General features: G+C 38.1%; 1 protein-coding gene across 19 annotated transcripts in view; it reads right to left on the bottom strand.

Moving 5' to 3' along the window:
- Positions 1-8,694: 8,694 nt before the first annotated feature.
- DOCK9 (dedicator of cytokinesis 9) overlaps positions 8,695-24,449 on the bottom strand; it is a 140,658-nt gene continuing 124,903 nt past the window's right edge. For 15 of the 19 annotated variants that reach the window (XM_054833918.1, XM_054833976.1, XM_054834033.1 and 12 more), the window contains 8 exons: positions 21,830-21,952; positions 21,371-21,484; positions 19,741-19,887; positions 16,309-16,519; positions 14,045-14,235; positions 12,734-12,834; positions 12,408-12,546; positions 8,695-9,944 (listed from right to left, as the gene is read on the bottom strand). In XM_054833918.1, the coding sequence (XP_054689893.1) occupies positions 9,822-9,944; positions 12,408-12,546; positions 12,734-12,834; positions 14,045-14,235; positions 16,309-16,519; positions 19,741-19,887; positions 21,371-21,484; positions 21,830-21,952 (1,149 nt within the window). In that variant the 3' untranslated portion in view covers positions 8,695-9,821. Of the gene's footprint in view, positions 9,945-12,407; positions 12,547-12,733; positions 12,835-14,044; positions 14,236-16,308; positions 16,520-19,740; positions 19,888-20,696; positions 20,733-21,108; positions 21,115-21,370; positions 21,485-21,829; positions 21,953-24,449 lie in introns of all 19 variants that reach the window. The other 4 variants (XM_054834060.1, XM_054834050.1, XM_054834069.1 and 1 more) reach the window with 2 other exon arrangements.

Here is a 24,449-nt window from a genome sequence, read left to right as displayed (position 1 = left end):
TGTGAAAGCACAAACAACAGCATGGGTTCAGGGAACAGCATGAATTGATAACCAAAGACATGATCAACAGCAATTAAACTGGTAAACACCGAGGAATGTGCTGTTTACATCACGACCAGGAGGCTCGAGCTCTGATAAGGCCACAGCAGGATGACTTGTCAGCAGAAGACCTGAGCTGCGATAACGGGATGGCGGCAGCAGGGTTGCAGCACACCGTGCGCTATGTGCCAGTCTGCTGCTTGTTATCCCAGCGAGAAGAAAGGCTGTAGCCACAAAGATATCCAAATGAGGATGCACAGACAACAGGTAGCCACCTTCCCTATGTGGGGGATGAGGTAAGCAAGATTATGATGGAAAAAATCACATTGTAATAGCTGATAAACACTGGGATGATTGTTGTGGTTTAACCCTGGCCAGCAGCTCAGCCCCACAAAGCTGCTTGCTCATCCTCCACCCAGTGGGATGGGGGAGAGAATCAGAAGGGTAAAAGTGTGATGACTTGTGGGTTGAGATAAAGACAGTTCAATAATTAAAACAAAAAACCCCAAACCACCCCCCCCCCCCAAAAAAAAAAATCCAAAACCTAGAAAAACCAGTGATGCCAAAAGCCTAATTGCTCACCACCAACTGATGCCCAGCCAGCCCCTGAGCAACTGCTCCCTGGGCAGCCTCCCTCCCTGCCAGTTTTATTGCTGAGCGTGACGTCATATGGCATGGAATATCCCTTTGGTCAGTTGGGGTCAGCTGTCCCGGCTGTGTCCCCTCCCAACCCCTTGTGCACCCCCAGCCTCCTCGCTGGTGGGGTGGTGTGAGGAGCAGCAAAGGCCTTGGCTCTGTGTAAGCACTGCTCAGCAGTAACCAAAACATCCCTGTGTTATCAGCAGTGTTTCCAGCACGAATCCAAAACACGGCCCCGTACTAGCTACTATGAAGACAATTAACTCTATCCCAGTCATCCCAAACCAGCACACTGAAACAATTTTCCATTGCCAAGGAAGACCCCCAGTGACACGGCATTTACTCAGGAGCCACCATTCCTTGTCTTCCATGGGGATCTCCAGCCTGCCTGGCCTTGCCGCTTGGAGATGGGCATCTTGGTGCTTGTGAGCACGTGGGTGTGAGAACATCGCTAGGTGAAATCCATGAGAGAGTCAACATGACGGTCTGACCAAGAATAAGTTTGTTTAAAATAAATACCACCTTCCCTTTCCTTCTGGTCTCGAATTAAATTTTGTCACTTTAATTTCCTACGGCACACAATCAATGAACTACAAAATAGTCCCTGCAAAGAATAAGGACGGCTGTGTGACCAGACCTATTTTCTGTGTAAGCCTATTTTAGTTCTTTATTATCTGAATCTCGTAATCGATCTCCCAGTGTGTGTTGTTTCACACCACTACCCTGGCAACAAGTGCATCACCATCCCACATGCTTTCTCTGAATGTTGGGACAACACAGACATTATGTTGAACTTTCCGTGCTCCGAGATCTCTTTTGAAGGAACGTTAGCCAGCCAGCGTCTTTCAGTCAACTCTTACCACCCCTGGTTTCAAGTTTTAGGCCTGTAGATACTGAGTACCTGAGAGGAAGAAACTTCCTGTTGGATTACAAGGGAGCTACAAAATGTATCTTCATGAAAACAACATGGTTTTGTCACTGTTTCTAAAGATAGAACATAATCACTTTGAAAATGTCTCCACACTTAACAATTTGACCTTTGACCACCTGCCTAGCAGTGAGGCTACATTGCAGCTAGCAAGTAGTTCCGCAAAATGCCTTAATAGCTTCATCTGTGTGAGGCAGATTTTTTTCCAATCAACACCCTGAATTCCTTCGCAATTTTCTGTACTTTAATTTCTATTTCCTCTTCTTTCTGCTTAAATTTGATTTTTTAAGTGTTAGTATGTCATCACTATCTGCAGTTTGTCAAAAAGCAAAAGCATTTCCTCTCTGTCTGTCATAGCTTCACGTCCACACAGTCAAGGTTTTTCTTAAAGCTTCTAGTTTTTACCAATTTATTTAATTATCAAGCTGAACAGATTTACTTTTTTTTTTTTTTAATAAAATGTGCATTTCATTTTAGGGTTATCTCTACCAGTTGGTAACAAATATTGTCAAGTTTTGATCACTGGTTCCTAGCCATGCACCAAAACCCACTATGGTAATTACTGAATTATAACAATCTATAATCCAAAACTGGCTGTGTAGTGTTAGAGACAATGGTTTTCTACAAGCATATTGTAATAAGCGTATTATGCTGTTGGCTGTGAGTCATCTTCCCCCACAGATGTGCACGGCAAGTTAAATCATCCGGTTCTGAGCTTTAAGAACACAGCCCTTCGCCAGCACGTTGCTGCCTCCTGCTTTGCCAGCCCAGTGCATTCCTTCATTTCTATTTCAGTTCCTCTGGTTCGAAGTTATCAGCATCTCCAAAGCAGATAACAATCTATTTTAGTATAGGGTGTCACCTCCCCTATTTTATCTCTCTCAAGTAAATGATTAAAAAAAAAACAAACCCAGTCTCATAAATTATTCTAAGCACATTTAAACAAAGCGTTTCAAGGCTTTATTATGTATTTTACAGTCTACTAGCAGACTTTGATGAGAAAGTATTCAGCTGTTTCAAATTATGGATGCAGCACAAGGATCCATCACTGGTGTTGATGAGAAAAAAAGTTTTAAGCACTCAGAAAAAAACCCCCAACAAACCCTCAACAGGCTGCTGATGGATGACCAGAAATTTTCTTTCTTGTCACAGGCCTTTTAAAAGTCTGAACAGTCTATGTTGACAATTCTTCCATTTCATTAGACCAATTATAAAAGGTTTTTGTCACCTTAAGTGCCTTGTTATTGTTTACTATGGTTAAGGTGGCTTCTAAAGCTTCACAAAATCAAGTATAGCTCTGGACTCGTCTCTCCCCAGGCAACATTCACAAAGATCTCAGAGTTACAAAATGAACAATGGACTGAACATTTTTGCTTAACTAAGGTTCTTTCCTTACAGTTATCTTTATGTCCTTGGGAACTTCTTATCTATTCATTTACAGTTCACGTCACTGAAGAAAGGTCACGTTACTTCACAGCTCTATCAGAAATTTCAGCTCCCTTGGTAGTTGTGCTAATCACGTTGACCAGAGCAAAGTGATGCAGCCAATTTCTGTTCAGATTTCTTCTGGGCTTCAAACTCCATTTTTTCAAACACTAAATGCCAGCTTGAACTTACTTATTCAGCAATCACCAGCATTTTCTTGTATATAGTCTGATAACTGCTCTAGACTGGTAGACATCTGTTTTTCCTCATACACTTGAAAACATCTGATGTCTCACTTTGATTCATTTGAAAATTATGTCTGAGTAAAGCTGGTTAAACCTTATACCAATTCTTGAAATATTAAATGGAAATTAAACTAACTTAAAAGAATATTTATTTTGGGACATGAGCCTGTATTAAAGATCTCAGCTGCAGTTCTGTCAATTCTGCTCACGATTTCCACGTCCCCCATCTCATCAAGTCAAACATTCACATTTTTGGGAGTCTGATACCACAGCGACAAACATAAAATGATTACATAGCACTAGCTACAAAAACCACCATCCCAAGAAGCTACACGTGTTCTTCAGGTATCCAGTGTCAATGAATCTTACAGGACCCAGACAAAGTTTAAAAAAACCAAAACCATAAACCCAATGATGAATTCATGCAGTATTGTTTTAAACTGGATGCAGCAAATCTGCAGTCTGTGGCTGCATCATCCAGTATTTGGGGGAAGAAATAACAGACATGTCAACCCAAGGTAGAAGGGAAGATTCTCCACAATGTATTGGCTTCAAGAGGCATGGTGCCTCTTTAGTGCATGGCACATTAACTCACCCAAGCCCTTAAGTTTGATCAGAGTAGCAGCTGAATCAGCCCCCACGTGCAAAAAGGAAGATGCTCAAAGGATTCACAGTAAAAGATCATCTACCTAAATCCCTTCAGACTCCTCTCTTCTGTCTTTCCAGGTAGTTCATCTTGTATAGCATTAGTCCAAACAGAACCATGCAGCAGCTAGCAAAGCTCTCCATGCTTTTTCATCGACATGTATCAATAAACAAGGTGTAGCATTCCCCAGGTACTTTACGAATATCAGTTACCCCTTGTTCTTGCAGAAAAAAACAACTACAAGTTTTGCGTACAGAGAAGAGATTATAAAACTCTTCCTTAAGCAGAAAATGCCAGCAAAAACCCTAATATCTACTACACTTAACTTGAAAGGGAAATACTGCCTAATCACTAGATATAATTTAAATTCATTAATTGTGTCAAGAGCAAAAGATATTTAGAGTCTAAATGGCTTTTAAATAACTCACTATACATTCAATATAATACCTCAGAAAGGAAAAATCCACCAAAGTATTTTAAAGGTGTTAAAGCCATCACTTCTACAAATACCGTCGAGAGAATTACAGAACAAGATAGTCCTTATCTGCCCAGTGTTCCCGTTTTTTCTGCCCTCTGTGGAAAAGTGCAGTCCATGAAAAACACAGAACACCAATTTTCCCAAACTTCACCAGATAGCCTTCGTGACAGATTGTGACTTATATGTCTTCTATCTACTGAAGTCTTCTCACAAAGAAAATAAAGATAAAAGAAGAAATTGTGTTTTAGAACTTTTTTTATTCTTCCTGAAAAGCTTTCCTGACTTATGTGACTAGGTGTTTTCATTAAAGAGCCCGGTTCATCTAAATACTCTGTTTTATTTGAAATAATCCCATTTAAATACTATTTTTAAAATATTTACAACATTATGGTTAGGTTTAACATTATGCTTACCACGTCCAGCCTGAGAACTAACTGCAAAGACCCCCAAAACCACATTACAAGTTGCTATTGTAGATGTAACTGTGGCAACAGTAAAATAGAGCACACTCAGCATCTTGAAAAAAAGATTGTTGTAGCACATGTACCAGAGAGGGACGGTTTCCCGATTTGTCCGTACATCCCCTCATCTCTGCTTGCCTTAAGCCCAACTTGCCTCCTCATTCCTGTGACTTTACCTCCTCTCCTCTGCAGTACGTGTAGTTTCCTTTCCGCAGCACGCTATCTACTCAGAGTACACTATGGAATATACTACTGTTTGGGGAAGAAAACCATATTATCACTTATTTTGAGTTAAGCTGATGCCAATTTATTGGCCACGCTGCGCATACTGATTGACCAGCTGGAGACCAAGTCACATTCATGTTGCAGTGCTTCCATAAGCAATACTAGCAATTTAAATCTGTCACCTCTGCCAGCCAATATTTTTCATTAAGCACACAGAAACTCTTCAGCCAAATTTAGCAAAGATCAAGATTGGTCAACAGTTGCAAAAGTTACTAGAGAGAACACTAAATTGTTGGATGAATAGAGTGAATTGCATTTTCTTAAGGAATCATGCTAAAAAGGAAGAAGAATTAAAATATCCTCAAATCTCATGAGTAGATGAAAAACCTGTATCATCATAATCACCTGAACAATTAAACGACATCATAGTATCTGCTGGTGAAGTACACAAGAAAGTTGTTCTCCCCAAGTTTTCTGAAGCATGTGCCCATATTAAACATCTTGCCTGTGCAAATGTTTAATGCATGTTGAGATTTCTAAAACTTCAAGAACCAATGCGTTATGATCACCCAGAACAGCCTAAATATTTTTAGTAAGAAATAATGCACAAATAGATTATAATACTGTGATACATAAACACAACAACTATACAGTTATTATACAGTATAGACAGAGAAAATACAAGAAACCAAGGCAAGGTAGACAAGCAATTGTATTTAGACAGCGTGGCTTTAGCTAATTAATACCTATATCCTTTCTATTTGCTCACCCGGATGATGGCTGGAATCTTTTTGCTTATCTCACAGCTCACTTAGGGACAGGGATCAGGTGGTTTCTGACTTGTTTATGGTTTCTGTCTCTTCCTCCTCCTGTTCTGGTGACTGCTGTGCCGCAGAACAGGCTGCCTCTTCTGATTCTTCCTCCCTTACTAAACAAGTTGATGACTTTCGCTTCCATTGTTTCTTCTTGACTAAGGAGGCAACTGAAACAGTTGAGAGTTGGGTTTCTGGTTTAGTCAGGGCTATTTGTATGTCTTCTGCTGCAGAGACCCTCCTCTTCCCCTTGAGGGTGCTGATAGTACTCAGTTGGCATATGCCAGGCCCCAGCACAGGGTGGTAAGTTGTGTGTCTGGCATAACCAGGGCATTCTTTTTTTTTTTTTTTTTTTTCCCAAACATTTTATCACTTCATCAAGATCCTGCACTTGGTTGGGGGTGAAGTCCCAGACCATCAGAGATGACAGTCCTAGGTACCTGCCCATATCGTTCCACATGCCTTGCTACCCATAACCGTACTGCCTTAGAACACATCCCTGTGTGATATTCCTAAACAGCTGGTTAACCTTAGGAAAAGCTGGAAACATATTCTTGAAACATGCTAGTAGGAGTATTTTGGTTACCCAAGGATGTTCAAGATACTGAAGAGTTACTGTAAAAAGGGAGAAAATATCTAACCCTGCAGGAAAAGAAGGGGTAGGTGCCATTCTTCATTCCCTCCACTGCCTGATTCTCGGAAGAGAAAAGCAAAACAAATTTGTTAATTATCTTCATGAGATGGTTCCTGTAGTAAAGGGAAGGCAACACCACAGGGCCCAAATTCCAGGTTAGGCTCAAGGACAATGCTTTTATCATAGTTCTCCCACGCAAAACACAACCAAGTGCTACACTGCACAGCAAATGCCAGAAGTCAAATAACGAGCTCTCAAATGTGATGTACAGCAAGAAAAAAAAAGAGCATGGCATTGATCAGATAAATCAATGCCAAGAACACAAGCAAATCAACATTGTGACCAGCAACCATTAAACAGATGATAATGGTAACTTCCCTCTAACACACTGAGGTCAAATCTGTTATCTCAAACCCTTCAAGCCCCACGTTGGGTGCCAAAAAGGACTGCCGTGGTTTAACTTCACACAGCCACTCGCTTGCTCCGCTGCAGCAGGATATGGGAAGGTATCAGAAGAGTAGAAGTGTGAAAACTTGCGGGTTGAAATAGAGGCAGTTTAATACATAAAAAACCTCAAATAAACAAAAAGAAAGAAAAACAAATGATGCAAAAAACCCCAACTGCTCACCACCAGCTGACCAATGCTGAGCCAGTCCCTGAGCAACCGCTGCCCTGGCAAACTTTCTCCACAGTTTTTATTGCTGAATATGGAATATCTCTTTGGTCAGTTGGGGTCAGCTGTCCCTGCTGTGTCCCCTCCCAACTCCTGGTGCGCCCCCAGCCTACTCACTGGTGGGGTGGTGTGAGGAGCAGAAAAGGCCTTGGCTCTGTGTAAGCACTGCTCAGCAGTAACTAACACATCCCTGTGTTATCAGCACTGTTTTCATCAAATCCAACACATTGCATCATAGTACTGTGAAGAAAATTAACTCTATCCTAGCCAAAACCAGTACAGAGCCCAAGTCTTTATAAATAAAATAACCCATATTAGATACTTAATTTACATGTTGCAAAAGTAACAGCAGAAAAGGGAGGCTGGCACAGAATGACTTATTCAGAAGGTAAAACTCAACAATTATAATCTTAGCATATCTAAAACTAAAACAATAGAGGGTGTGTTCTCTCATATAAATGCATCATTTAAGATTATAACCAAAATGTCTGTATACTTAGAATTGAACATGTGCTAATCATTAATATTACTCTATGAAAACCTACATCAAGCTTTTGCCAACGACATTTCACTACTTTTCATAGGCCAACTTTCAAGCAAGTAAGCAAAACAGATACACATATATTTAGATGTATATAAATATACATAGATACATATTAAATTATTAATACATACTACATTTATACATTGGTTAGCAGACACAACTGTGTCAAATTGAGGTCTTAGTGCAAAAAGTGTTGTACAACTGTAGGAAACTGTCAGTCCTGCTCCCAGGGCAAAGGGGAAGTTAAGAGAAAGTAGCGGTAATTACAAGAAACCACCATGATGTACACAATGTCTATTAATATATTGATATAGAAGTCTTCCTGAATGGCAAAACAACTTCATGGGATATTTTCTCCTAATAACGAAATACCTTTAGAGACTAACTACATTGATACATAACAAAGTATTCCTACACCCATTCCACAAATGAACAAAAAAGTGAAAACATATAGGATGAAGAAGGAAAAGGAGCACTGTCTCTCATCACAGTATTATGGATTCACTGGCTAGAAGTATTTTATCTGGAGGGTATTTTTCCCTGTTTTTTTTTTTTTTTTAAAGGAAAAGAATTTTAAACAAACAGGAATTTTGTTTCAGAAACGTAATTGGAAAAAGTAGAGTTATCCAGCATTTCACTGCCAGGATGAGGAAAAGATGATTTCTACTGTCATTCAATGAAAAGTTTTGAAGACTTCCTAATATTAACTATAGTGGTGAGCAACAACCTTGAGTCAAACATGATGGATCCAGAACCGATGTCTTAACTAATAACCTAAATTCCCTTTATTGACAAGGAATATGAAATACACCCCAGAAGTATCTGCATCTCATCTGATACTTAAGCTGCAAAAAGCCTTTTTTTTTTTTTTTTTTTAAAATCAAGCTTTCATCTTTCCCCAATCTCAGGGACATACCTAAAATAAAAACCAGAGCACACAGTAAGAAAAGTAACTACTTTTTTCCTTTTAATATAGATGTAGTACAGAATGTTTAATTACAGCAGGACAGTGCTTCCAGTTAAATAAAATTAAAAACCTTTATTTTCCCCAAATATAAAATTACTAAATTAATGTCTTAAAAGAATAAGAATATGGAAAAAGCTTTAAATTATACCACCATTTACCACAGTAACCATGATCACCAATTACATATTCCATTGCTTTGGCAAAAAAGTTTTTTTTTCCTTTTAATAACTGCATATAAACCTAACATAGCAAAGACTGTATACATCTTGATATTGCACTTATGTATATACAGGAATAAATGAACTGTAAAGTCTGCATATACTTGGAATGAGCAAATTTTCACAATAAACTGAAAGCAGAAAGATAAGAGCTGGTATGAATATTAAAAAATGCTTAGAAATGTAATACATTTATGTACAGACTGTATGGACTGTATTAACAAACAATATGTACATAACAATTTACTACTATTGATATTTTAGTATAACTCAGTGTTCATTAATACAGACCTTTGGTTGTATTTAGTTGTTTAATAAGATCTAAGCTCACATACCTCCAAAATGCAACAAGGTATAAAATAATGCACAACAATTTGCCAAATGGTACAAAAACTACTATTGTCAGTTCCGTTAAGCCCAAAAAACTAGTGTCTCTGTCTAGCCCCAAAATAGTTCTTGTACTTGGAATCAATCTCTATGTGCCATACACAAGAAGAACACCTGAATGTTACATATCTGCAAAATTACATCCCACAACACTTTTTTGTTATGTGCAATTCATTTTAATACTACTTTCTAATGAAAAAGAGAAATTAACTTCAACTTTATAGTTTTCCAACACGCACTTCTGCAATGACATCGTGAATACTTTTAAACGCTACAAGCAAGATTAAAAAATACATGTGCGCCTCCCTTACTCTAAAAGACTATTACCAGTAACTGCTATTTGCTAAGTGTGCTCAGACATTCGTATGAATTATGCAGCTTGCACGTGCCCAACATTTAGCTTCAAATTCATCCTGAGTTTGCACACAATGAAGCAAATCCACATACTTTAAAAAAAAAAAAAAAAACCAAAACTGAACATACTTTCCTTTACAAAACAATCATGCAACTGAAGAAGAACTGGGCATCCCATGAACTGTTGTGCTTGTTGGAGTTCCACTTATGGCGTTGAAAATGTGTAGTGAATTAGGCATAACACTGGTCTTTTCTTCAACAGGAGTAATCTTAAAATGGAAAACATGTATTTACCAAAATGTTACAAAATGACACAAGCATTTCTAAAACAAGCAGCACATTATGAAATTGGCCAGCTATCAACTCAACTTTTTAGTACTTTCTCAATTGCACAGAACTTCTTTTGGGGATGGTTACTCTTTTCAGCCATCCTCTACTAGATTTAGGAGGACAGTAGTTATGTCTCCAACATCAGTTCTCCTAATTTAGGTATTGCATTGTCCTCTCTAGAGGAAGGAGGAAGCTTGAATAGCTTTTCCCATTTCTCTTGTTAACTTTCAAAAGGAGTTTCACAAGGACAACAGGCTTCCTTTTTGCCCTTTTTTTGCTTGCTTTCTTCTTTGTTTTGACTTAGATACAATTTGAGCATTTCTTAACAAAAGCTATGGAAGCACCAAAACCACTTCATTCTTAACAGCTATAAATTTCCTGATGCTAAGATTAGAAATATTGGAAAGAAAGGAATTATATAAAGATTAGACAAACTAGGAACAAAAAGTAAAGAAAACTAATTACCATCCCATCTGATCATAATGGCAAGCAGCAAAGGAGAAAAAAAGAAAAATCTGTTAAGATTCTTTTCTATATTTTTCATGATAGAATCTTTGAAATTATGTTAAATCCACACTATCACAAGACAGCTAATAGTTGACGTTAGAACAAATGTAGTGAGAAGCTCTTTTTCCAAATACAGCAATAGGCAGGCACACAAAGGTGACACATTTTTAAAGATTTCAGTTAAGAGTCTCATGATTCTAAGCCTTCAGGGGAGTGATCAATTTTTTTAAAAACAACCCAACACCATAGCATGTTTTAATTATTTACAACTAATTACATTTATATAAAAAGAACACGGTGGTAGGCTAACAGTACACATTACTGCAGTGAGTGCTGTACTTTCACATTCTGCTCACACTATCTTATGGGCATCACTTGTTTGTCCCTTCTCTGAATAAAGCCTATGTACTTGCTGTATTCTTGTGCTTCACCATAATTATACCATAGCACAGAACTACTCATAGCACAGTACCCGAAAAAAACAGATCAGGAAATAACGGAGAGCAAGAGAGTGTGTGAAGTAAACTTTAGACACTTGACAAATTTTTGAACAGAAAAAAAAAAAAATTGCCATAGAAGTTTTGGATACCATCTAAGCAAGGATAGAATAAAGGCAAATCTTTCTTCGATAAACCTACAGATAAGCTGTTATACTGGCAAGCTGACTAGTATTTTGAGCAAGTATTTATTGGATAACAATACAGTAATTGAGATGTAAAAAATAGTAAATTGGTAAAGTCATTGTACCTTGAAAGGATGCAATCCTGAAAAAAAGTTGGAAGATTAACAAAGCATTTAAATGTCAGCTAGACTGAATGCTTCAGGTAGGTCTCAAGTTTGATTCTTCCTGTACAATTTGATTTCTGAGTAAAGCCTATAGGTTTTGTACAGGCAAGAGAAACTCAGAGCTCCTCTTTGTATCAGATGGTTACCCAGACTAGGATGCACTGGTTCCTAGACTAAGAAGAGTTGCTATTATGGTCATACATCTAAGAAAGTCTTAGATGTGCATTTGTAAAGTAAAACATTATCAGAAAACACAGGTATTTCTTGTGGGGCAGAAATACAAGTTTTAAGGGTTAAGAACCTTAAGAACTTAAAAAGATTATACAAATAAGAGTGGATGAAAGAAAAGGAACCTGGCGTGATGAGTATGATGAATAAAAATGTCAAGAAGGCAGGGATAATGCATGAATCTTCAGCCGTTCCTGTCCTCCTTGAAATAACATCCTTGCCTCTGAAGTCAGGAGACATTTCTACCATAGATCCCAGATGCAAAATTCTATATCTTGCTCCATGAGAGTTCTGGTTTTCCTTTCCCCATACCTCCAGCTTGTCTGTAATGGATCCCCCTCAAGAAAATGTGTTGGGATACCTCCTGAAAGATGTTTAACTCTTTGTTGTAAAAGTAAATGCTTACACCTCCAAAATCTAAATAAAAAGGGCTAAGCTTGCAGATCAAATGCCCCTACAGTTAGCATAAAGTGTATACTGAAATGAACTTTTTGGGTCACTGAATAGAGATCCCTGTAACTACACATATGAAGTGTAAATGACATATATATTCATGTCATCAAGTTTGTTTTATCTTTACTGTAATCCTCCTCTCCTACTAAAAATCAGGCTGGTGCCAACCAGATTTACTTTCTTGACCTTCAGAATTAAGTCCTATTCATTAAGAAAGTATCTGCAGAAAATTCATGAAGAGAAAAAAAAATGACAAAGTTCCACAATTCCATGATATACTTATATTCCAATGCGGGGGGAGAACACAAACCCAACCCCCCAAAAAACCCAGTCCTCTTATGTAAAGCATTACATACACTTCTCCTAGTTGGTTCACATTACAGCTACATTCTGAATGCTAGTATGAATAATTTAATTTCAGTACATACTTGCTCATGCATTATTTCAGAAAGCTCTTTTGCCATTTCTCTGTAGTTTGCTTTCATTTCTTCTTGATATTCCAACTGATCTTCCTTTATAAGTCGTTCATTTACACCCAGAGCATGCCCACAAGCTTCAACAAATTGCCTGATTTAGATAAAATAATAAAAAAGATCTCAATCAGGAATACAAAATCAAAAAGATTAATTCAAAATGCCACCTTAAAGCATGTTTTTAATGCAGTCAAAACACTATAAATGTTAAAAGTCTGAAAATAAATTCTTATGCTATCAGTCCTGAAAAAAGTATTTTTTTCTTTCTTCAAAAAACATACCGAAAAACTTCCTTTAGCAGCTTTACTTTATTGTCTGGATATCTTTTGGTGTTTGTGTCATCTAAGAAAGCTCTTGCATATGCTAATGGACCAGCATTAACCTAAAAAGAACAAGAATTACAAAATTAAGTCAGTTGTCTGGCATATTGTCTTAGCAATAACAAGTACTACAGGTCTGATTTGTTTTTCTTAGGAGAACACATTAATTTCAAAAAAGTTGGACTTATGAAACAAGAAAACTGCTGGAGTTGGAACACAAGAGCAGGAGAAGTCTCTACAGACCTCATACAGGTGTATGAACCTGGCCTGGTACAAAGAAACCACTTCAATGATGTGGCAAAGTAACAGCTGATATTGCCAATCTGTCATCTCCGTTTATGAAATTAGGGTGGGAAAATTAGCTAAATCTACTACTGTTTGGACTGTTATCTATTGAAAACACACTTCTAAGCTGAAAATTCTGCCATAATTAACAGAAATTTAATTGTGCTATTATGGCAGCTACATGAAAAGTGGATTCAATGATTTCTGACTAATCCCTATTATTCTTTTATATTAAGAGTCCCTTGCTTCTCATCCCAAATGCTAGCTTGACAACTTCCTGATTCTGGAACTTTGGGTGTTTTGTTTTTGTTTTTTTTTTTCCTTTTCTCTTCAGCGTGACACCAGTTCATTTCTGATGAGTGTGTTTACTGTTCTTTTGATTTGAATAAATTAAAAATAATAGAGCAGCACTGTTGTCATTGCATTCTTAAGCCCCTTACCATATTGATTTGTCCTATGTACCCTATTTTGATGAATCTGACGGTTTCTTTATACATTCAGTTCTTGCTTGCCTTAGGCAAAATGAAATGTTGCACAGTGAGATTTTCTACTATTACCCTCCTCCTATATTTTGGCACTCCCTCTTCATCTCCATAGGCATCTTACCAAAATACAAAAGCAAAAAGAAGCATGTTGAACCTACTGTGAGCAGACCTACATCTAGGCAAGGTATGTTCATTCCTCCTCACATGTGAGGTCACTATTTTATGGTAGCTTCAGCTTTACATCAAAGCCTGGTGGGGCTCAGACCACCATAGATTCCAGAGACAAATCAATCCTTTCATATAACTGTCCTTGAGCAGTGTTTATATGAAATACTTTTATTGCTTTTCCTATTCTGGAAATAACTGCAAACAGTGAGCATATTTCTAATTTAAGACATTCCTGAATATACAGAATAGAAACTAAATGATAAAACACTACTTTTATAATTTTTCAGGGACAGCAGCAAGCAAAGCAGTTAAATGGCAAAGTACATGGTCTTACCTGAACACTGACACTTCCTTGTAGCTTCAGCTGCAATTTGATCATATCTACTTCAGCTGAAGAGCAAAGCTGCCTAAGTTCTGCAACTTTTTTACTCATTTCATCAATGGCTACTTCAATTGGGTTTAAGTCAGTATGGTGCTGGTACATTACTGGAATGCGCTTTTTCACATATGGGAAACAATGTATAGCTATGGACAGAAACAAATTTAATATAGTTAGAAAGAGGCTTTTCAATAAGGTATGTTTTGACAGAATTTTATGCTAAAATCTCATTTTGTCATAAGTAGTTACCCAATTTAATAAGATATTTTATAATTAGAAATACTACCAAATGTACACGGAAACAAAATATTGAAAATGTAAATGTGCAGAGCTTTACATGTATTACAGAAAAGAAATATCATTGCCATTACTGCTACTAATAATAACCAAGAAATAATCCACTGGAACTTCATTCATGTGAGAACTGTAAAACAAATTGCTTATCATCCACATATCTCAGAGGAGAGAGAAGAATCAAAAATAGCAAAGCTGTATTTTCTTTCCTCAAGTACTAGCTATGGACAGTTGACATTTTAAAGTCATTTATTTAGACTATATTAAGACAGTGATACAGAAGCTCATGTTTAACAGAGACAAAACACAAAATAGTCTTTTTCTAAGAACAAGGAAAGCTAGACTCCAGATTCAGAATTCTTGAAGCTTAAGGAAAAAAAAAATTATTTGAGGATTATCCCTTGAAGAAACCAATCTGAAAACCTAGTTTTGCCTTAAAATATGAAAAGTATTTTAGCTGATAGCTATAAAGGACTTTAAGTGAAATGGAAAAACCCATACAGAACAGAATTAGACCATTTGAATTAATGCTTCCAGTCAAAGCGCAACTCTATTTCACGAATTCAGATTTGCACATTATACAGAAACATTGCCAAACACACAATAACTTTTCACTACCTCCCTTAAAGGTATAATAAAATGCTTTGTATCACTGAACTAAACATCTTTAAAGTTTGAGCCTATGGGGAAATAGATGGACACTCTCTCTCCCTTCTAAAGCTAACAAATGAGAAACTAAAGCAGAGTGATTGGTTCAAAGTCACAACTGCATATCACATTTTTGAGTATTATTTTCAAGTATGTAGTAATTTTAAAAGGTTGTTTTGTCTAACAGTATTTTGGTATACTTTGCAATTCTTGTCACCTCCAACAGTCATGTGTGAAAAAGTTTGCTGATGACACCAAGCTGTGTGGTGTGGTCGACACGCTGGCGGGAAGGGATGCCATCCAGAGGGACATTGACAGGCTGGAGAGGTGGGCCTGTGCAAACCGCATGACGTTCAACAAGGCCAAGTGCAAGGTCCTGCATGCGGGTCGGTGCAATCCCAAGCACGACTATAGGCTGGGCGAGGAATGGATTGAAAGCAGCCCCGAGGAGAAGGACTTGGGGGCGTTGATTGATGAGAAGCTCAACATGAGGCGGCAGTGTGCGCTTGCAGCCCAGAAAGCCAACCGTGTCCTGGGCTGCATCAAAAGAGGTGTGACCAGCAGGTCGAGGGAGGTGATCCTGCCCCTCTACTCCGCTCTTGTGAGACCCCACCTGGAGTACTGCGTCCAGCTCTGGGGGCCCCAGTACAGGAGAGACATGGACCTGTTGGAGCAAGTCCAGAGGAGGGCCACGAAGCTGATCAGAGGGCTGGAGCACCTCTCCTATGAGGACAGGCTGAGTGAGTTGGGATTGTTCAGCCTGGAGAAAAGAAGGCTCCGGGGAGATCTAATTGCGGCCTTCCAGTACCTGAAGGGGCCTACAGGAAAGCTGGAGAGGGACTGTTTATCAGGGGGTGTAGTGACAGGACAAGGGGGAATGGCCTTAAGCTGAAGGAGGGTCGATTTAGATTAGATGTTAGGAAGAAATTCTGTACTGTGAGAGTGGTGAGGCACTGGAACAGGTTGCCGAGAGAGGTTGTGGATGCCCCCTCCCTGGAAGTGTTTAAGGCCAGGTTGGATGGGGCTTTGGGCAACATGGTCTAGTGGAGGGTGTCCCTGCCCATGGCAGGGGGGTTGGAACTAGATGGGTTTTGAGGTCCCTTCCAACCCAAACCATTCTGTGATTCTATGAAATCTTCTAAAGGATTTTTTCCTGACAAAATATACTATATATATATATATATATATACACACACACACCCCTAGTATCAAGAATTAAGTATAAAAAAACCAAAGAAGCAGTTTTCTTTTAAAGGAAGTTTCCATTCAATCAGTACCTGTCAAAATAGTCCGTCTCTTGCACTGTTCTTCTACTCCTCCTTGTCGTTTACCAGCTTGAGTAAAAGGCATCTCAAACATAAAACGACGAATGTTATGAGTCCTTTCAAAATCTGTTTTTCTTTCTTGCAACTCTTTTTCTTCAAAGTATGGAATTACATGTGTAACTTGAATATATGCATATTTTGAATCTAAATCCTTAGGATTTACCTTAAAAACACAAGAAAAAAAAACCCAAATAGCTACATTGTGAATAAAATGGATTTAATTGTAGTCACACGACTTTCAGAAATTAAATTAGGTCTCCTGACCTGTAAGTTACTGAAGACACAGGAAACTATTGCTCTCATGGGGCTTTCTCTGACATACTTGGCTAGTCTTCTATTAGGAAGACAACACAGGTAGATGTGTTAAAACACATGGGAGTTTGGTGGTTTGTGTTTTGTTTTTTTTTTTAAACACTACCATTATTGATATTTGCTATATGCAGAACTGCAAACAAAACATAATACAGAGTTTTACCTATGTTTAACACTTAATACTGGATGTGAAGTGAAGGCACAGAAAGAGACCCCAGAAACATATACTTGTCCTCCACGACTGTTGATACAACAGTAGACTAGAGACCAAAAATTGTTATTCATATAAAAAACAGTTAATAACTAAAAATAAATCCCTACATAGCAAATAGTCCAGGTATCACTTTTAAAAGGCATTCCTCTCAACCTGGCTGTCCAAACTCTGACACCCAAAGAATACTCTGCTGGGAGAAGGGAAATTGAAGGCTTCACTACTCAGTTAATTTTGTTTCTAGAACTGGCAAAGAGCTGCATGGACTGGCAGATCTTTAATTTGGTAAGAGTGGCAACTAATCTCCAGTACTGAGGATTTTTATTTTTTTTGTAAATTCCCCCAACCATTGGATGAAGAACACACCCTAAACCTGTGCATCTCAAACTTGTTGCATATCATTTTAGTCCCACTTTAAGCACTCATGTTATCTCTGCCTGTCACTTAGCCATTTCATTTCTATAAACTGTGAAAAACAACAATGCAAATACACACATGAAGTCATCAGGTAAGTCCTGGAGTAAATTGGGAACAGAGCTAAGGTCTCACTTCTGTTATCTATTTTTTACTGGAACATGCTGGTTGGTTACTTGACGGAGTGACTACATCAGTGGACAAGGGAAGAGCTACTGATGTCATCTATCTGGACTTCTGTAAGGCCTTTGACACGGTCCCCACAACATCCTTCTCTCTAAATTTGAAAGAGATGGATTTGATGGATGGACTATTCAGTGAATAAAGATTTGACTGGATGGTCTCACCCAGAGAGTAGTGGTCAAAGGCTCAATGTCTGGATGCAGATCAGTGATGAGTGATGTCCCTCAGGGGTCTGTACTACGTCCAGTCCTGTTTAATATCTTCATCAATGACACAGACAGTGGGATCAGCTGCACCCTCAGTTTGCAGATGACATCAAGCTGTATGGTGCTGTTGACATGCCTGAGGGATGGGATGCCATTATCTGGACAAGCTTGAGAAGTGGGCCCATGTGAACCTCATGAGGTTCAACAAGGCCAGGTACGAGGTCCTGCACATGGCTTGGGGCAACCCCCCGGTATTAATACAGGCTGGAGGGTGAAGGTATTGAGAGCAGCCCCGAGGAGAAGGACTTGGGGGTGTTGATTGATGAGAAGCTCAACATGAGGCGGCAGTGTACGCTTGCAGCCCAGAAAGCCAGCCGTGTCCTGGGCTGCATCAAAAGAAGTGTGACCAGCAGGTCAAAGGAGGGGATTCTCCCCCTCTACTCCGCTCTGGTGAGACCCCACCTGGAGTACTGCATCCAGCTCTGGGGGCCCCAGTACAGGAGAGACATGGACCTGTTGGAGTGAGTCCAGAGGAGGGCCATGAAGCTGATCAGAGGGCTGGAGCACCTCTCCTATGAGGACAGGCTGAGAGTGTTGGGATTGTTCAGCCTGGAGAAGAGAAGGCTCCAGGGAGACCTTATTGCAGCCTTTCAATAATTAAAAGGGGGTTTATAAGAAAGATGGGGACAGACTTTTTAATAGGGCCTGTTGCAATAGGACAAGGACAAGGGGTAACAGGTTTAAACTGAAAGAGGGTAGATGTAGATTAGATGTTAGGAAGAAATTCTTCACTGTGAGGGTGGTGAGGCACTGCACCAGGTTGCCCAGACAGGTTGTAGATGCCCCATCACTGGAAACATTCAAGGTCAGGTTAGATGGGGCTTTGAACAACATGACCTAGTTGAAGATGTCCCTGCTTATTGCAGGGGGGTTGGACTAGATGACCTTTCAAGGTCCCTTCCACCCCAAACCATTCTGTGATTCTATTTTTAAAAGCATATTAAAATCTGCAGTGTTTTCAGATTATTACACTGGAACTTAAGTGGTAATTTATGTACTAATTCTCATACAGCTGATAAAAAAAAAGTTCTCTACAAATGCTGACAAACACATGCATTATAATTAATTGTAAAGAATTCAGGAGAGTACACTGGAAGAGCTCTGAAAAACTGAGAGTACAATATAAATCTCTTGCCTTCCATGGCATAATACTTGCATAAGTCTTCCTCTCCTTTTAAAGTTCCAGTCTGAGTAGAATTATTGAAAAGCCCACCATTGATGCACTTTCAGGTCAAGAAGCCCAGCATTGTGTGATCTCAGTGGTAGAATCAAGGAACAGGAGAGACAGGAAATAATACAAGAAAATCACCAAAGAGTCTGAAGCCAAACAAAAGTTAAAAGTCGGCTGAGGAAGGGAATGAAAGGAATACATTGAAAAGAAAGGCATCTTGTGCATTATGCATTCTTCTCAGCCTATGGGATACTGTAAGTCCTCTTCAGTTTACCAGTTATGGAGTTCCCAATTACAAAGGAAAGCATTTCCTATAACAAATCTCGATTTCACTAGATGACTTCATGGAGCATTTTTTCTACAGTTTAAGCATTTATAAAATTGAACAGGCTCAAAGACATAGGCAAAAGATAGAACAATTGATACAGAATTAAAATGTTATTTACATATGGTACTACTCTTAGAAGAGTAGTCTCTTTCTTATTTCAGAAGAAAGTTTGGAGTCTGCTCTCAAGGTGCAGAAAAGGGAAAACTTCCAAAGAATGACTGTGCAAGAACTGGCCTGAAATACAGCTCAAGGTAACAAAGGATATGATCATAATCCAAATTTTTTCTATGATACAATTGTTATTTTGAGAGGTCACACAATGAAAATGAAGCTTTTTCATTTTTCTTAAAGATAAACTTAATAGCAGACGATATTTCTCCCGTGCCCTTCAACAAGCATGTGTACCAAATGAGTAAAGGACAGCAATCCCACAGTATTTTAAGTGGATTAGTGCAAGTAATATATCAGAATTTTTTAGAGCGCACAAAAAATATCATACTTTGCCAGAATCCTGAATCATTTTGACATTTTCAGATCCAAATTTGTCAGAGTACAGTTTTTGGAGTCTCTGGGAAATTTCTGAAAGAGGCGTGAGTTTAGGCTCTTTATAGATATATTCCTTTCCATCTTCATCCTCAAAGAATCCCTGTAAAAAAAAAAAGTAGTAATCAAAATCTTGGAAAAAGCCCTACATAAGGGAATGATTAAGATGAACATAAAGTTTGTGGCTCAAAGCAAATACAAACATTTAACATCAGGATTCAAGCAAATGTAAACAGAGAGGAATTAAGATTCAAGTAAAAAAGGTTTCCTAAGAGAATGAAAAAAAAAAAAAACCTAAACAAAAACAAACCACCCACAACAGAAACATGTAATTATCTACTACAGAATGTGTGAAAGATAATGGAAACACACAAAGTTAAAATTTTAAAGGTTTGTTGTAATTTTATGGTGTGCCAAGCCTTTGAGATAACTTTTCTTCACTTTTTAAACGAAAGTGAACTTTCAGCACTGTTTCACTTGCCAAAACAGAAATCTTCTTGCCCAACAGGACTACCTGATTCACAAGTGAGTACTTTGGCAATGGTTGACATAACAATAATCTGAAAAATTTCTTTATATGGTAATAAAAATTTAAATTTTATGTTGTACTAAATAGGCATATACTACTTTAATTCATTACATAAAGCATTTGTTTTAAAACCGTAACTGAATGCAATCTAGAGTACGTGGAAAGTGAAACAGGTCTTTGGTTTAAAACAACAAGCCATGTCCGAGTTCATGTTTGAAATCAGAAAATAAATATTTTTCTCAAACAAAACCAGACAAAATAGAAAAGCACAACATATCATGTATAAACACAGGCTAGATTGACAAAAATACCCACATCAAACTAAGGTGAAATGCAGTAGTTTTTACTGCATTGCTTGCTTTGTAAGCAGTTACTGTAATTACCTCAACATCTGTTTCACTGTCTGTAAACTGGTATTGCTATAAAGTTATAAAAGACAACAGAATACATGTAAAGTTATACTGCTCAGAGTATTTTACAATTCTCCATGCTCAGCTGAACAATTAGCAACTGGGCTATGCATGTAGGAAGTGTATTACTTGATACTGCGTGATACCATACAGATACATATGCATTCTAGACGTGAAGCTGTCCAATACACAGCCAGAACTTTTCTTAAAGCATGCAATACTGATGCATAGAGTGATTTGTTCTCTAAATGGAACTTAATGTTATTTTGTAATTGCAATGGCTATTAATGCATACCAATCTAAGAAGCAGCCTTGCAAACCACACTGTAGCACTACAGACATTAAGTCAATACATTGCTGAGAACTGACATTATAGAAAACTTACCGCTGCCTTAAGGTAGTAAATAAAAGAAGGAAAAAAAAAAAAGCAAAAAATTTACTGAGGAAAATAAGGAAGAATTGTATCGGAATTGACAAATGTTTTAAACTTAATTATTGATTGTGTTTAATTATTTCTTACGGACCACATTTCTTGTGCTTTTTATGTCATGGCATCAATATAGATGATGAAATAGTATACCTTGTAAAATAAATTCAGGTGTTTCTTACTGCATACTACAGACAAATGAAAGTTAAGTAATACTCACCTGTCCAAAGAACGCTACCCTGAAATAAGTTCCCAGCAGTCTCTTGCCTGTGTGCATAACTTCTGTTACTTTACTGTATGCTCGATGAAGAGTATCATATAAATGAGCAAGCCTCTAAAAATAAAAGAAAACAATCATGGGGTAAAAGAATAACATAGAATTTTGCTATCTTAAAACAACAATGAACAATATCCTTGTAGTTAATAACTTAAAACACTGTTTCATTGAACAGTAGTAATAGGTTTAGCACTTATATCGGAATGACAATATGCAAGATTAATTTTTAATTATATTTATTTAAATAAAACAACTTTTAATTATTAAAAAATAAAACAAAAATTTCAACACATTTCAGTTACAGTTGTAACACTCCTTTTATGTGCAATGTATCATGCAGTTAGACTAGAGAAATTGGGATTTCTTTTCTTGCTCAAATTTACTTATGATGGAATTTAGTACCTCGAAATCTCTCCGTTTTTCATAAATAGGAATTATAAGTTTATATATGTCAGCAATGAGTTCATAGCGTTCTGCCTTCCAGAGTCCATCAGCACACTGCTCCAACAATTCCATCAGCACATCCTAGATTTGGATACACATTTGAAAAAGTAAAACAGTTCAGTACTCATGAAAGCACGGCAAATAATTACACCAAAGTTCTTCCCAATGAAAAGGGAGATCCTGCCTCACGACAAAATTATCTACACATAGTAATTTAAATTACTGTGGCAATCAAAAATTGCTAAAAGGAAATAAGAATGGTTTGAGTGTACAGATGTACTCTTTGTATTTACCACAAAGAATGTTTTTCTTTTAGATACTCCTGATAAGTCTACAAATGACACCTGTGTGAGGACTTGAACTTGTAACGTTTTTTCAAACATGGTGGTTTGTTTTGTTTTTCTGCAAATAACACTGTTTTTAAAAGGTAGCTATACAAACACTTAACTGTAATAGTTCAGAAGGAAACCATCAAATAAATTACATCAACAATAAAACCATCAACAATAAAACAATAAAAACATCAACAATAAAACAAAGATACAAGCAAGAAACCACCTTGGCTTTGCTGGGTTTGATCCTAATACTCTCATAGCAAAAAGACAGTTATTTAAGATTAAATAAGTACTATGCTTACTTGTACATTAAAATAGAAATATACATTTTGCATTAGAGCAGTCATACCATAATTATAAAGTCCTTTCCTTCAGTTTGTCATATTACTTTATTTTCTATGGATTTAATTTCTACTTCAATAAGTGTAACAAAACTAAGATAACATTATTACTTCACTCTATTTTTCATAAATTCAAAATTACACAGCTAACTCCATTAACTAAATTACAACAATGTTACAGATATTATGGAACAGCTTATAGCTCCTGTGACAAAGCTGGTCACAGCTGGATTGTGATGGAACCACTGAGCCCACTTCCATCCACATTCCCTAACACACCTCAGTCCTATTCAAACATGTCTGGTGCTCCAAGAACCTCCGGGAGAATCCAAGTCTGAGATTGAGAGGTGTCAGAAGACATGGCATTTTTACTTCTTGAGACCTTCCGGTATCACGCTTGCATCATAGCGGGTGAAGCCAGAAGCTGGAAATAACTCCTTTTATCCTAAGGAGGGATCCAATACTATGCTATTCCCTTCCTTCCCTCGGCAGAGGACTGAGACGTAGACATCACTAAGAAAAGCTGACTTTAATACTGAGACTGAAAAATGCTACCCTTATCCACGTGCTGCAACAATCCCTAGAACATCCCTTCTTTTCCCCCAGTCATTATGGGACTGTATAGACTTCCCAATATCTCCATCCTCGGCAACCAAGTGATGAGAACTGAAAGACCAGCGTCATTGCTGGACTACAAAGGCTGCCCACAAATGCAGTTTTATGACAAGAGTCAACTCAGACACCAGAGGGCATCCAAATGCAGCAAAGCAGTAAAAAGGTTTTTTGCATGCAGGAGGAAAAAAAAAAAATCTAAAGAGCAAAAGCTTCGTGTGGGAGAGCTGACAGGAGGGAAGAAAAGAACAGAACATTTCTGGGCCACCTGTCTCAGTGCTTATCCATTCTTCTGGGAAGATGTTTTTTCCACATATCCAATCAGAGTTTTTCCTTGTAATCTGTGAGAACGGCCTCTTACTCTTCTATTGTGCATCTCTCAGAAGAGTCTGGCTCTTCCCCTAACCACCTTAGTGTCTGGACTTTTTCCAGTTTGTTGATATCTCCCTTGACTTTGTGGGTGCAGCACAAAGCACAGGATTAATGATGGGGCGCCACAAATGCCAAGCAGGAGGGGGAAAACCCACTTCCCTCCACTTCTTGACTCTCCGATCTTTCTGATACAGCCCAGCATGCAGTTGGCCTTTGCTGCCACAAGGCTACACTGCTGATTCCCCTTCAACCTCTCCTCCACCAGAACTTCCAGGTCTTTCGGTAGTGTTGCTGCCCAGCCTGTCCGTCCCCTGCCTCTACTGAGACATTGGGCGATTTTTTTAAAATTTTTTTTTCAGATGCAAGACTTCGCGCTTGTCTTTGTAGATCTTTGAGAAAGTTGTCACTTGTTCCTCCAGTTTGATAACCCTGTAAATGGCAGCCCTGCTCCCAGCAGATCAGTCACGCACCCTCTACTCAGTTTCATCCACACTTGATGATACACTGTATCCCATGACCCAGATCGCTAATGAAGATGTTAAATAATATCAGCCTGAGTATCCTTGAAGAATACCAGTCTTCACCATCATACTTAAAGTATCTTGTATGTCTGGGTAAGTACCAATTTCTGTTTTATAAAGTGCTTTAATAAATTGAATTTTACTGTACATTGATCACTTACAAGAGCTATAGTGCCATCTGAGCTGTGAAGCTCTTTCATTTACCATTTGCGAGTTAGAATAATTCCTCTCATGGAAAGTCATAGTTAACAAGAGACCAGAAAAAAACAAATAGAAAGGTAGAGATTGACTGTGGTGGAGCGGTATTCTGAATTTTGGAAAGCAACAAATCTGAATAAAATTGTTTCCAACCCTAATCTGCATGGAATCTGGCATCTGCCACACGCCTGTTCGCCGT

The sequence above is a fragment of the Grus americana genome, chromosome 1 (genome assembly GCF_028858705.1).
Source record: "Grus americana isolate bGruAme1 chromosome 1, bGruAme1.mat, whole genome shotgun sequence".
Classification (NCBI taxonomy): domain Eukaryota; kingdom Metazoa; phylum Chordata; class Aves; order Gruiformes; family Gruidae; genus Grus; species Grus americana.
The sequence above is the reverse complement of the archived record's forward strand: the minus strand, read 5'-3'. Positions and strand labels throughout refer to the sequence as shown.